Source organism: Lissotriton vulgaris, chromosome 3_1 (genome assembly GCF_964263255.1).
Source record: "Lissotriton vulgaris chromosome 3_1, aLisVul1.2, whole genome shotgun sequence".
Lineage (NCBI taxonomy): Eukaryota > Metazoa > Chordata > Amphibia > Caudata > Salamandridae > Lissotriton > Lissotriton vulgaris.
In genome coordinates, this window is record NC_141689.1 from 1,047,656,217 (window position 1) to 1,047,671,778 (window position 15,562).

A 15,562-nucleotide genomic window follows, 5' to 3' on the forward strand; every position below is an offset into this window, starting at 1 on the left:
TTTAGTAGTAGTAAAGTTAGGATTTTGTCTTAAGTTTGGTTTGACTTAAGACAAACTTAAGACAAACTTAAGACAGATTTAAGACAGACTTAAGACAGACTTAAGACAGACTTAAGACAAAATCCTAACTTAATTCTGTCTTAAGTCTGTCTTAGGTCTGTCTTAAGTCTGTCTTAAGTTTGTTTTAAGTCAAACTTAAGACAAAAACCTAACTTTACTACTTCTAAATGCCTTCTGTGAATATCAAAAGTAGTACGTTTAGGATTTTGTCTTAAGTTAGTTCTGTGAATCGGGCCCCATGATTTTATCTGCAGCATTGTGAAACAAGTTTGCAGCATCCAGACTCATTAAGCAGGGTCCAGATATTTTGGCAGCATCCTGGCACTTGACTACAGCATCTCTGATGGCATTCCCCCCCCCCACATTTTTCTGAATGGATGTGCACGTGCACTTGATCTCAACGCTGTTTAATTTATACAGGTACAGGACTGATGGAGGCCCTCATTCAAAAGGGTCGCAACGTGTAGGATAGTCTTTACTTTGCAGTTGACAAACCTATTTCTGTTCTGCATCTAGAGTTGCTACTGGTCCTACTAAGGGCCTGATTTTGAGTTTGGCAGATAATGTTTTATAAGCGTTGCTGATTGTCTATTGGGTTGGTGTCTTGTAGACTGCTACTTTATAGGAAAAGATTTCCAATAAATTTTAAGATTATTATGGATCAGAAGAGCAGGCAACAAAGATGATGAGCTGGAAGACTTGCCAGAACACATACAGGCATGGGTGGGAAAGACCTGTTAGTTATTTACAACGCACAAAAGCTTTAGATGACTCTAATGGAACCATGTGTTCTGGAAGGGAGTCAGAGAAGTCCAAAGGTTGAAGAAGAGCCAGAAGAATGAAACTTCTGTCATGGGGAGGGACTTCAGAGCTAGTTTGTGTTAGAATCTTTATTTTTGGGCTCTGACAGACAGAAGACTTGATATATAACATTTCAATCAATCACAGGGACATATTATTGTGTAAGGAGGTGGGATTAAGGATGTTGATATTCATTTCTTCAAATCTGCCTCTGGACTAAATTATGTCTTATCAACTAAAAAATTCTGTCCGAAATCGAACCATTGTATAGCATGTTGAAATATCTGTGTTTTCAGAACTTGGACAGTTTATGTGCCCGATAAAATGTTTGCATTTCAGATTAATTAAAGCTAAAGTTGAGGGGATAATCCACACAGAGCTCGAGAGAATGTTTGCTGCTTTTGATTGCTTGGTACCATTTACTACTATTGCTTATGTTTCATGGATTGCGTGAACGCATTTCACCATCTATTTTTGAAAATCTGTCTATGATATCAATACTGTTGTCTGGGAACTGAACATGTAAGATTACTGTAATCTGCCTGCTTTCTGATCCTCTAGTCTCTATGCAATTGAGAAGTAGCCTATGCCAAAGCTGTTTGCCAAGCCCTTTTGTCTACAACATGTAATTCTGAGATTCATTTCTCCAACCTGCCTATTTAAGCACATTCTCTGGATCTACCTGGAAAGAACAGCATGGAAAAGTGAAGGAAGATACTATATATATTTTGATAATAATATGCTATGTCAAATTTTATAATAAGATTTGTTTAAATGTCTGTAATACTTGTAGCTTTTTAACTCATTTGCAAAAAAATCATGCTGAATATTCCAATGATTTGTCGCCATTTTTCGAAAACTTCTTCAGAAGATCGAAAAACCTCTGAGAAGGGTGCATCTTACCTGGCACACCTACAAAAATTGAATATTTAATCAGTGCTCATTCAGATAACTTCGATTTTTAGTCAAATTGTGAAAACAGAGCTGTAAAATTCACCTTTAAGCACTTCAAAATGTTCACAGTTTTTAAGGCGGCAACTGACACTCTCTAAAAAAATGTCAGGCCCACTAGCTCTCACGGTCCTATTGGATTCTGGTAGCAATCCCTTTAAAGGTTACCTAGCCTGTTTGCCAGCAGGTCTGATGCTAGCACATAAGACTGAGTGGCGCTTAGGCTGCAGTTAGCGGCACCAGTGGGTGGACCCAGCAATGGTGGTGACAGGACCCTCTTAAGATGTTTTTAACAAATTAACCGCTGCCTTGAGAGTTTGTATTAACCCCTTCCATGCTGATGACGGCCCCCGGCCGTCATGCATCACGGTGGGCGTGTGCTGATGGCGGATGGGGGCCGTCATGACCACGCTCGCGAACGGAATGTGCCGCACAGGCGGGGAATTCCGGCCGCAGCCTGGGGGTTAAAGCTGTTGTAGGCTGGACGATTAAACAACGAGGATTAGAAATGGTGGAAGCTGTAGTCTAGGAGTAGTAAGGCTTACTCAGGGCTGGTAGGTCAAGGGGAGTCAGCCCTGTAGGAAATGTAGAAGTTAGGATGGTTGGGAGACCTGCCAAGGGACAATGTGGTCCAGAGTCCAGAGGTAGAAGAAGGACCAGAAATCTGAAGCAGTTGATCTGAGGCCTGGACAACAGCAGGAGGAGTTAGTTTGAGTAAAATGCTTTTGGGGGCTCTGGGGGATCTAGGAACTGTTTTGATTAGTTTGATCAGTTATATGAATGTGTCTAAGGTGATGCTTGTGTGTACAGATTGAAATTTGCATCTGGAAAACATTCCCTTTCAATAAGTAGAAAACGTATCTCTGGGTCCTTTGTGCAAGCAGAAATAAAAGTGCTTTTAGAATAATTGCTTTATCTTGGAAATAAATTTCTTTTTCTTGGCCCATTGGAACTTGTGTGAAGCCCGCCGGTGACAAGTTTGAATACCATTGGGGCAGACTTAGAGTATCATCCTTCTGAAGTTCAAATATTCACTACCATTTCTCTGAGCAATGATAACATTGGTAAACACAACATGGTTCATTCTGTCCTGTGTGTAAATGGTCAAATCGTCTTATCACGAAAGACAGAAATCATGTTAAGCAAGGGGGAGGAATGCACAGGGACCATGAACCAGGCAAAGGCTGGAGAGGCGGGGTGTAATTCAAGCAGAGAGCCTGATTTGAAACTTTCGCTCTGCCATTCATCACTATGGATTTCTCACTGGTTCGATCCACAAGAATTGTCTAATTGTTACATGATATTTAATGACAGCTCTAGGACATGCAGCCGCTAAGTGCAGGCTACATTACTAACTAGTTCCTTCTGCTGGAGCTCCAGAGGGGTGAAAGGCCGCTCTTTTCTGATCCGATTTCATCCCTGGAGGCAGCAAAAACAATCAAATTAGCTTGACCCATTAAGCAACCCTGCCTACTTGTGGTACATGAAGATGATTAAGAGTCGGGTCTCCAGAACACGTGCTTTCTTCCTCATAAGGGTTGGCTTCAGCTAGAAATAATTACAAAAATATCTCGGAGGTAGTGTTCCGCTGGAAGATCAGGACCCTCTGCCTCGCTCTCTTGACTCTGCAGAGTCAAGTTGCTTGGGGTGCATGGAGCAGCTTCAATAATTCGCTTTCACTTCTAATTTAAGTGCCTTCAGGGCACAGTCAACAGGCGCGCTTGTAGTTGGTGAGCTTCTTTTTATTATATGAGATAAAGTACCCTCTACTGTAAATTATAAGCATATTGCAGGTCACAGCAGAAGTCCATGACCATATAGAATAACGAGGCCAAAGGCAGAGTTCTTTTATAAGGTCATGGAACACCGAGATGACTCACAATATCCTTTAAAAGTATGGCAGAGTGTATTTTAACACATAGAAAGAGCAAAATAAGAGGAGAAGTTGATAATTTCTCCTCGTATCACCATCCAAAGGCCAGGTTTTACCTGGCCTTAGTTTTTTATGCTGCCCCATCCTTGTAAATACGGGGCAGTGTCAAAAAGCAATGGCTGTTACTGTGGAACGCCCACTGCAACACCCATTACACGCCCCTTTCACACTAAGTAAAGTCTGAAAAGGGGTCTTATTTTCAAGTTGGCATTAAGCGACGTTTAGGGGCTTAACGCCGCCTTGTAAATAAGGAGAAGGGGATATCGCCACTAGAAAGTCATTAAAAGTGTAAATAGGCCCCTAGGTGTGCTTAGGCAGGTTTAAAGACCAGCATTTACCTCCACCGCAGGTTTCCGAGCACTCTGTGAATCCTTCATACTCCCAGTCATGAAGCTCCTCTAAGTCCTGCAGGCCACCGTAGATCAGGTCGTCTTCTTCTGGAGTGTACTCGCCGGCCTCGCCATTGCAAGGTCCACTGTAACAAGTTCTCCTAGCTACAGGCTTGGGGCCTTCGCATTCATCGATAGGTAGGTCGGCCACAGTCTGTGAGAATGACAGGAGCACCTGACACTTTACCACGCGCTGCTGAGTACCAACGCCACAGGTCACGCTGCACCCCGACCAGGGCTCCGGAATGTACCTGAAAGAGCGTGGAAAGACGTGATACAACCTCAGTCAAGTTGAAACATTCAGTGACATCATGAAATCATGCATATTGACAGGCCTCCATTTCCCCTTGAAAGCACACCTTATTTTGTTTTTATTAATCAACAGGGCTTTAAGTGGGACGACAAAACTGGGAGGGGGGGTCTCCAAAGGGGCATGGCCGATGTAATTAAGGGCGTGGCTTAAAAACAGAAAAAGCGAAACATCTGTGCTTGTAGGAGAGTGCCCCCTCGGCTGCTTCTGTCATTGTATCCAGATATATAATACAAGTAACATTACACCTACAACAAGCCAAACTATTGGCTTTGTCAATGGTTGTTAGTTGTATAAGATAGATAAGCAATAAATATACCTTCGCTGTTTATAATATTAAAAATGTTTCCGTTCTGAAATGATGAGACTGTGATAGAACTATAACAAGCCTCTTTGAAGTTACATCAAAGGCAGGAAAGGGTGGTACTGTGCAGAGTTAAGAATTTTTTTACACTGATGGTGAGGCCGAAAAGGGAGAGCCCATAGGGACCCACCTCAGCACCTGCTTTTTAGAACTGTCGCCGGCCCAATTAAAGCCCTGTTAATCAATCTAAGGAAAATGCCCACTTATTTTGGAATGCTCTGTTCCGGATCAGCAATGGTTGTAGAGCTTAGAACCAGATAAGAATCTAAGGATCTCGGGGCAACTCTGGCATTTTTAAAGGGTAAGCAGACCCTTTAGGTATATGTTAGTTCACGAGCACAATGGTAGCATGATCAGCACCCTGGAACATGTGAGCATCCGCCAAGTCTTTAGTAGCAGCGATACGAGGCGCTGTGTGAACCCACCATGCTCAGGAACCCCACTGACTTACCAGGTACAAACATAAATACATGGACCAGTGAGCAACGTATGCAAAAGTACAAATAAAAATCACATTTGAAGATTATATTTTTGTGTTTATTTGTTCCATAAAACGACTATTTGAACAGACTAGTTGTCCAGATTAACAGAGGAGCTGCATTATGAGGCAGAATTTTGAAATATTCGTCACAAATAATGGTAGGAAACCCTCTTCATGGACATTGCTGCTCGTTCATGAAAAAAGACCACACGTGTCTTGCACAGTAACACACGCTTTCTCACGGCTAGTAAGAACAATTGTGTTCCGTTTAGACTGATTGTTGTTTTTTTAAATGATGAAATGTCACCAGCTATTCTTCTAAATTTAAGTTCCAAGTAATTTTCTAGATTTGTAGTCATGATCTTCCTATAAAAGATTAATACCATCTTCCAATATATTGTGCAGTGGCTTTTACCCCGATACAGACAGCTCACCTGTAGGTACAATTGAATGCATTATTACCTTCACGGCAGTGTTACCACAAACTTTACATCTCCAGGCACAACATCAGAATTTCTGTCATTAATCCTTCCGTAGGATTTTTGATGCACACGTTTTCAGATATGCATTGTTCCTCCTATTGTACCTACATGTATTTTTGTATGTTGAAGAAAGATACGCCTAGCTACTGTTGCAGATCTTGAAGCATTACAACTGTTCATGAGTAACCCTCCAGAATTACCTGCAATGTCAATAGCTTTAGCTGATTCATATAAAAAATGTTGTAATTCTAAAAAAAAAAGCTTTGGCGAAGACCATCTTCAAAAGATGCTTGGGTTTGTTTGCTGTGCTCTTCCGCCACTCACTTTTTTTGTTTGTAAATATTTGTATTGGTTTTCAATTTAATCGTAGTTACATACATAATCCAGTTGACAGTTTGGTTATTTACACATCGAATTAGCAAACCTAGGGAGAAAACATCAATTACAATCACAGCAAAGTCATGCGTCGCTCTCCAGTGCGTTGCAATTCCATTTCTACTGATGGGGAAACGCAGATGTCGCCCTGGTAGGCGTTCCACTTGTCCCACTTTCTGTCCCATTTCTTAGGGCACCCTCGTGCTTTGAACACTTCTTTTTCGGCAATCATACAATTATCATATTCTCCAACCCATAGTCTAAGTGAAGGTCTGTCTGCTAACCCCCACCATTGTGCAATTTCCAGTTTAACTAGAGTATATCTGAGTGTTGCCATTTGTTATTTTACCTCAGTGAGGTCCATCTGTTCCCACATGTTAAGGAGCCCCAATCTTGGTGTAAGGGTGAGTCCCTTTCCTAAGGCTTCACAAATATAACCCGTGGCCCCCTCCCATAATGGCCATACCCCTGGGCATTCCCAGATCGTATGATAAAAGGTTGCATCTTGTTGGCAGCCCCGAAAACAGAGCGAACTCGTTCTTGAGCCCATTCTCGCTAGGGTTGGTCCGGTCAGATAGGATCTATGTAGGATTTTAAGTTGAATAAGCCTGTAACTGAGGGCAAGGGCGGCCTCCCGGGGGGTATCAGTGCCGCCTGCCAGTCTTCATCATCAATGGGCCCGAGGTCCAAATGCCACTTCTCCCGAAGGTTACAGAACGTATCAGGTAGATTGTTACATAGCTTTTTATATGTTAATGATATGGCTTTGGTGAGCAACGGCCCATCGAGTAGTCTATCCTTCAAGGGGGATGAATCCGGCAAATCGGCCATATCCGGAAGAGCAGTGGTGATGGCGTGTCGGATTTACAGGTATCTAAATTCTTCACCTTGGGCCATGTCATACTTTCCTCTTAAGTCTTCGGAATTAAAGATTGCACCCCTCTGCACCAGGTCTTGTATAGTAGAGATCCCGATGGTATCCCATTTGTCGAACCCAAGTTGGTGACATAAATGTCCCAGCTTTTGAGTAGACCACAGTGGCGTGGCTTTGGTGAGGACTTTCGACCAGCCAAGATAGGAGTTTGCCAGGTGCCATATGGTGATTGTGTGGGCTGTGGGGCAGAGATATTGTCCTTTCCGAGCCCTAGAATACAGTGCCCCCAAGTAGCCTGCGCGTCCCATTTGGTATTTATCCAACATGTAAGCTGGGTCAATCGGGGAGCGGTAAATCCAATGATTTACCACCACCATCTGTGAAACCCAGTAGTAGAGTCTAATGTCTGGGAGGGCAATGCTTCCCTCGTACCACCCCTTGGTTAACTTGTTCAGCGTATGCGCGGGGCTCCCCCGTCCCACAGCAGTGTCCGTTCCGCCACTCTCTTAATGCAATTTTCCATCTTTTTCCTTTAATCCCTGACTAGATATTCTGCTTAAGTTCTGTCACAGGGCGTTGGCCATTGTCAGGGAGACAGTGGTTGTGGAGGGTAGGTGAACAGCGATGTTAACACACCACATAATCCATTTCAGCCATCTAATAGTGCTCCCTCTAGTGGCTGTTACTGAGAAATAATCTGTATCTCCACACTTGTTTTCCAGGGAGACTCCCCCTGCTGGACACTACAATGAAGTGAGGACCCATGCTCACATTCTGCTTTCCCCAAATAGTCCCTCACTCATTAGTGGTAGCATTGCTGGTCTCTGCATTCTCCCCCCAAAAAATTCTTAAAATGCATTCTATTATGGTTTTCTTAAAAACATATATGAATGGCACAGCTTCTTTAATTCATACTCACCAGGTAAAACAAAAATACATATTTCCACAACACATATCACTCACAACTCTCCACCGGCCCTCCACTGCCTTACAACAAACTACCACTCACCTCTCGTCCTCCAGAAACAACTATAAAGAAAGCCCATATTACAGCAGGCATGGCCCAATGACAGTGCCCAGTGATTTTTTACTATTACTAAAAATCCCAGTTTCCTAACAAATATTTTAATGTCCTGTTGGGACTGGAATTTGCCACTTGATCGCCAACAGGTAGTTGAATGTGCCTGGATTAGGATGTGGGACCTAGCGTGTGAAGGATTCAATATTTTTATTACTTAGTGTAGAATAATTAAACAATTATTCAGTGATGTAAGGGTCCACTTTCCCAGGCTTTCTTTCTGTAACCTAAACCGGGCAGATTGCATCAACTATGTGGTGGGTTTGCTTCCTGCAGCTGCATGACAGGAATTTATTTCCCTTTGTGTCTTACTGGGCGAGCCCACCAGAAGGCCATGAGCATCTGGCGCCCAGATATTATTGGTAGCCTTCTGCTTCTTGTGCTCCTACTGGGGTGAGGTATGACATCTTGTTGAAAGCTTCATCCAGTCTTCAAGCACAACACTGTCTTTGAAGCACCGCAGGAAGGCGAGCTTCAGCAGGATAGAGGCAAGCTAAGTGGAGTCGTGCTGGTCCCTCCTCCCTCCACCTGTGACCCTGGATGGAACCAAAACAACAGCTAATGCAACATAAGGTTTGCAACTATCAGGAAGTCAGAGATTGTGATGCCCAAAATGAACTAACTTCCCTTCAATTCTCTGATTACTTCAGACATGACATTTTGGAACATCATTAAAAAGTGAAATCATTTGTATTCCATATGCAGCTCGATCATCTGTCACCACACATCAAAGGTGATATTTGTTCGAAAGGAGAGTGATGCCACCCATGTATTATTTCCTCCTCTCTGATACCCTTTTATCCCAATTCTGCGTGTTACCTATGGATCACTGACATAATATCGAGGGACAGAATATCGACTATCAAAAATATCGTGTAAAAAATATCGACAGACAGAATATCGAGTTTGTATCTACAAACAGGTAAGTACATAAATATTGAGTATAAAATATCGTTTACTAAAATATAGTTTATAAAAATATCGACTTTATTAAAAACAATGTTAAATTAAATTATTATTAAAAATTATTTACTAAAATATACTTAAAAAATACTTTAAATAACGTAATAATTAAATAATTAATAAAAGTTATATATATATATTTTTTAAATCACATTTGTTAAAACATATATATATAGTAACATAAAATAATTAAATAATATCCGATATTATTACCGTACAATAGCAGAAGTGTTAAAATTACTATTCCCACTCCAAAGAGTGCAATCGTAGGTAAAGCTTTGGATAGCGTAGGGGTTAAAATTACTATTCCCACTCCAGTGGGTGCAACAGTAGGGAAAGCGTTGGATAGCGTAGGGGTAAAAATTACTATTCCCACTCCAGTGGGTGCAACTGTAGGGAAAGCGTTGGATAGCGTAGGGGTAAAAATTACTATTCCAACTCCAAGGAGTGCAACAGTAGGGAAAGCAAAGGCTAGCGTAGGGGGGAAAATTACTATTCTCACTCCAGTGGGTGCAACAGTAGGGAAAGCGTTGGATAGCCTAGGGGTAAAAATTACTATTCCAACTCCAAGGAGTGCAACAGTAGGGAAAGCGTTGGATAGCGTAGGGATAAAAAATTACTATTTCCACTCCAAAGAGTGCAACAGTAGGGAAAGCTTGTGGAATTTTAGTTTACGAGCTGAACATCATCTGCGCCAGCTTGTCACCCACGTACAACGTGCACGACAGCCATTTTAGGTATCATGGTCTCCCTGTTCATGATCGATCGCCAGCGCGCTCCTCTGACCCTGCAAGCATCCTCCGCGCACCCTGGCTCCCCCTCCCTCCCTCACATGAGCATAACCCTTCTCCTCCTGCATGACCCTGTCCTTGGGAGTCACGCCCGCGCCTGACCAGCACCTCCTCTCCTTCCATGAATACCCCTCTGTTGATAAACCATCCCTCCGCGCTTGATTGTCCACGCGGCATGAATACCACTCCTTTGATGACCCCTTCCCCCGAGTCCGACTGTCCACACAGGTCCGAGGCCATCGCCTAAGCCGGGAGATACCGTTTACTGCCCCTTATTGTATGGAGTCGCTCCTCTTCAAAGGATCCACTATTGATCATGGCCTCCCCACCCCATGGGATACGATCAGGCGCACACATCCTAAGAATCGGCGGAACACTCAGCCGCGTGATAGCCCCCTCCTGTTATCAGCAGGGTGAGGACCTCTATTGTGGATGTATGTGGGGGTGGGTTTGACACGAGGATTATGGGGACGTCATTTCATAAGTTTAAAGAGTCTTTTATGCAATAAAGAATGCTCACATGTCATAAACCAGGGTATAAGAGGCCAGGCCTCAGAGAGGCTGTTAGAGCACCTCAAGACGATACCTTGTTGTCTGATCTGATGTGTTCTGCTCCGTCGGAATAAAAACTTCTGTTTCCTGCCTTCCAGTCTCCAGCGCCTGCCTCATTGCTTGGTAACTTGAATGGTATAGAGGCGGTTAGCGCCGGGCTAATCTTGGAAAAGGCCATAGCCCTACCCTTTTTCTACAATTGGCGTCCCAAAGCGTGGGGCCCATCAGCGACACGTGGATCCAGTGGGAGAGGTCCCGACGACAGAGTGAACGACTGCAACGATCGGGAGAGCTCGTGTCCGATAGACCCTCGTCTGACAGCCGATCATCCGACCTTCACTAGTTCCGAACAGACCTCTCTCGAGTGATCTACGGTCCTGACTGGGAACCATCAGGAGTGCCACGAACATCACGAAGAATAGAGGACGATCGGGCGCTGGATTCGGAAGACAGGAAACCGTCCATGCGGTCCGGGTAAGGTCGTGTAAACACGACAAATTGAGAAATGATTGTTTGATTTGGATAATACTAGTATTACTCTTTTGTTGATCCCTCTGGAGATTCACCGTCTGCAAACGGAGAAACAACAGGCTCTCTCTTTGCAAGCAGTGAAGGATAGGTAACGCAGACTTTTGTCCCCATTGTAATCGGTCGTGCCTATCTTCCTCCCCCACTGTTTTCCCGAACTGTCGTTCGTGGATTGTTGTCTGGAGATTCTCTGTCTGCAAACAGGGAAGAACAAGGTCTCTCTTTGCAGGTAGAGAAAGAGTGGGTAACGCAAACCTTTAACACGTCGTACCCACTTACTCTCCCCATTGATTGTTTGATTGACCGAACATTGATTGTTCGATATTGGTTCTTTTGAGGTATTCACCGCCTGCAAACAACGGAGAATAGAAATATTCTGTCTAGTCTTTGCCCGCCGTGATAAGATAGGTAGTGCAGACCTTTGTCCCCGTTGTAACCCGTCATGCCTATCTTCTCCCCACTGATTGGTAGCCTGTTCAGCCCGGACCGCTTATTAGAGATGAACCATCCAGCTCCACTGGAGGGCACCCCTAATAAGGACATGTTCACCAAGCATGGACTAGTCGCTATTGCCTATACTAGGTTATGGCATAAATACACAAAAACGGACCTCAAAAGTCAGTGGCCACTGATAGGTTCCTTTGATGATCATAAAATAAAAACATTAGAAATAGCGCTCCAGAAAAATAAGACTACGCCCACTATGCTCGATAGTATCGGCATGTGGCGCAAAGAAACGGAACAACGAAGAAAAAGAGACGAAGCAAAAATAGGGAAAGAATTACGAAAGGCAGCCCACCTAGCCGCTAAGCAACTAGAAGAAGAAATAAAAGAAAGAAAGGAAGCTACACAAAACCAAGAATCAGGATCGACAGGTCAATGTCCCGTTAGGACCCCCTCTGCGCCCTACCCTGAATTGCCCTCCAAACAACGGGCGAACGATGAGTTACTGCTAGGTTCCCCAATCATCTACATGCCCCCTCCATATGCCCCCTGCCAACAACACCTGCAGGCCCTGAGTGCGAACGAGAACGACCTTAGCGCTAGTGCACCAGCCCTCACGGCCTCCGCACCAGCCACATTAGCAGCACCACCAGATGACCCCGAGGCTAGCAAGCACCCACCAGCCAGACCAAATAGGTTGAGCAAAGATGAGCGGGATGGGATTGACAAAATAGCAAAGACATTAGTAGAACGAAGGGAGAGCGAAGAATACACAATGAACATGTATAATTCGCATGCCGACAGCCACAGACGGCATTTCATTTTACGATTCAGCTACCACACCCTGAACGCATATGAGGATAGGTATCAGAGTAAGGGCCCCGCTAAACTGACAACGCTGTATAGGAAGATTGATGTTGGGGATGGGACTGAACGTGAGGCAGCGGAGCTCTTCATGCAGATGCTTGAGGTCTTCCGCCACCTCACGGAACAAAAACCAGAAGCCAAGGTTACAGTCCCTGAAACGACCTCAGTAGAAGTAGCCAACACTATGATGCCCATCAGAGAGGCGGCCCCTTACTGGATTCCGCCACGTGGTCTGGGAACAAACGATGATATTAATCACGCAGATGCAAAAGGGAGGGTTGTGTACAATTGGGTTTACCAACCATGGGACCGACAAGATATCCTAACTTTTAGACAAACTCTGCCCGATTTAAGAAAGAACCCGACAGCATTCTATACCGAATTGGGCACAGCCTTGGGTTCGACGATAATGACTTTAGCAGACATTGACTTGTTTTTCGGGTTATGCCTGCCAGCTGACGTGTGGAAGCAAATCCGGAAGGCTGACCACACAGATCTGTTTGGACATACCTGGAACCAACTCAGTGAACTAGATAGACAGCGAGAGCCTGGAAGGAAACCAGTAAAGGACATATTAGAACTCCCAGACAAATTAGTTCAGAAGTTAAAGACACTGATCCCAGAGAAAAAGGTAGATTGGTCGATAGTCACGGCCTGTCGTCAGAAACCCCAGGAAGATGTATCAGAATACTTCTCCCGATTCGAGACAGTGTTCTCCAACTAGAGTGGCCAAGACATGACCACCGCAACCGGACAACACCTGTTTGTACAAAACTATGTGAAGGGCCTATCACAAGAGGTCTCCCAAAAACTGCAGATGAGTGAGAGTAGTTGGGGGGCCTCCAAGCCCGCAGCTATCCTTCAGATGGCTCAGTATTACGAGCACCAGAAGAATGAGAATGATAGGGCGTCCGAGAAAAGAAGAAAGATTTGAAAGAAAGGGTGATGATAACCCAGATACAAGGTATAGCGGTCGGACGGGAACCCCACAGGGGGAACTACCAATCGACCATCCCTAGAAATCCACCTCCTAAAGACCACACCCCAACACCCCACATTGGACGTAGAGCATGGGTACTCACAAACTTTCTCTCGGGGGCCAAATTTACAGTTTGGTTTGTGTCCGAGGGCCGCATCGGTGGGGGGCGGGGTCAATGGGGGAGGGGCGGGGCTAGAGCAACAACATAAAACTGACCATGAGGTTGATCACAGGTCCCTGCAGCGGACGCCTTCGTCCACTGAGCTGTCACGGCATACACACATCTCTCTCTCTCTTTCTCTCTCGGTCTCCCTCCCTCTCTATAGCTCTCTTTCCCTTTCTCTAGCTCTCTCTCCCTCTCTCCCTCCCTCTCTCCTGTCTTTCTCTGTCTCACTCCCTCTCTCTCACTCCCACTCTCTCACTCCCTCTCTCTCTCCCTCTCCGTCTCCCTCCCTCTCACTCTCCGTCTCACTCGCTTTCACTCCCTTTCCCTCCCTCTCCCTCCATTTCCCTCCCTCTCACTCCCTCTCCATCTCCCTCCATTTCCCTCCCTCTCCCTCCCTCTCACTCCCTCTCCCTCCCTTTCACTCCCTCTCCCTCCCTTTCCCTCCCTCTCACTCCCTCTCTTTCCCTCCCTCTCCCTCCCTTTCCTTCCCTCTCCCTCCCTTTCCCTCCCTCTCCCTTCAATTCCCTCCCTTTCCCTCCATCTCACTCCCCATCAGTCTCCCTCCCTTTCCCTCAATCTCACTCCCCATCAGTCTCCCTCCCGTTCCCTACATGTCATTCCCCATCAGTCTCCCTCTGTTTCCCTCCATCTCACTCCCTATCAGTCTCCCTCCCTTTCCCTCCCTCTCACTCCCTCTCCGTCTCCCTCCCTTTCCGTCTCCCTCCCTCTCACTCTCCGTCTCACTCCCTTTCCCTCCCTCTCCCTCCCTCTCCCTCCCTCTCCATCTCCCTCCATCTCCCTCCCTTTCCCTCCCTCTCCCTCCCTCTCACTCCCCCTCCCTTCCACTCCCTCTCCGTCTCCCTCCCTTTCCCTCCCTCTCACTCCCTCTCCGTCTCCCTCCCTTTCCCTTCGTCTCCCTCCATTTCCCTCACTTTCCCTCCCTCCATTTCCCTACCTTTCCCTCCATCTCACTCCCCATCAGTTTCCCTCCCTTTCCCTCCATCTCACTCCCCATCAGTCTCCCTCCCTTTCCCTCCCTCTCTCTCCCTCTCTGTCTCCCTCCCTTTCCGTCTCCCTCCCTTTCCCTCCCTCTCCCTCCCTCTCTATCTCCACCTCACTCCCTCCCCCTCCCTGTCCGTCTCACTCCCTGTCTGTCTCTCTCACTCCCTCTCTCTCACTCCCTCCCTCTCACTCCCTCCCTCTCACTCTCTCCCACTCACTCCCTCCGACTCCCTCCCACACCCTCCTTCCCTCCCTCCCACTCCCTCCCTCCCACTCCCTCCCTCTCACTAACTCCCTCCCACTCACTCAGTCCCTCCCTCTCACTCTCTCACTCACCCCCTCTCACCCACTCACTCACTCCCACTCACTCACTCACTCACTCCCACTCCCTCCCTCTCCCACTCCCTCCCACTCCCACCCCTCCCTCTCACTCCCACCCCCTCTCTCTCACTCCCTCCCTCTCACTCACTCCCTCCCTCCCACTCACTCACTCCATCCCACTCACTCCCTCCCTCTCACTCCCTCCCTCCCTCCCTCTCACTCCCTCCCTCCCTCCCTCTCACTCCCTCCCTCCCTCTCACTCCCTCACTCCCTCACTCCCTCTCCCACTCACTCACTCACTCTCTCACTCTCTCTCACTCACTCACTCACTCTCTCTCACTCTCTCCCTCTCACTCACTCACTCCCTCTCACTCACTCCCTCTCACTCACTAACTCACTCCCTCTCACTCACTCCCTCCTTCTCACTCACTCCCTCCCTCCCTCCCACTCTTTCCCTCTCACTCCCTCCCCCCTCCCTCTGACTCACTTACTCCCTCCCTCCCTCTCACTCACTCACTCACTCCTCCCTCTCACTCACTCCCTCTCACTCCCTCTCACTCACTCCCTCTCACTCACTCACTCACTCACTCCCTCTCACTCCCTCCTTTTCACTCACTCCCTCCTTTTCACTCACTCACTCCCTCCCTCTCACTCACTCCCTCTCTCTCACTCCCTCCCTCCCTCCCACTCCTTCCCTCTCACTCCTTCCCCCCTCCCTCTCACTCACTTACTCCCTCCCTCCCTCTCACTCACTCACTCCCCCCTCTCACTCACTCCCTCTCACTCCCTCTCACTCACTCACTCCCTCTCACTCACTCCCTCTCACTCACTCTCTCCCTCCCACTCCCTCT

At 46.4% G+C, this 15,562-nt stretch overlaps 1 protein-coding gene across 1 annotated transcript in view; it reads right to left on the reverse strand.

Moving 5' to 3' along the window:
- ADAMTSL1 (ADAMTS like 1) overlaps positions 1–15,562 on the reverse strand; it is a 796,153-nt gene that overhangs the window by 230,934 nt on the left and 549,657 nt on the right. The window contains exon 14 of the mRNA XM_086961466.1: positions 4,084–4,385. Coding sequence (XP_086817592.1) covers positions 4,084–4,385 — 302 coding nt within the window. The remainder of the gene's footprint in view (positions 1–4,083; positions 4,386–15,562) is intronic.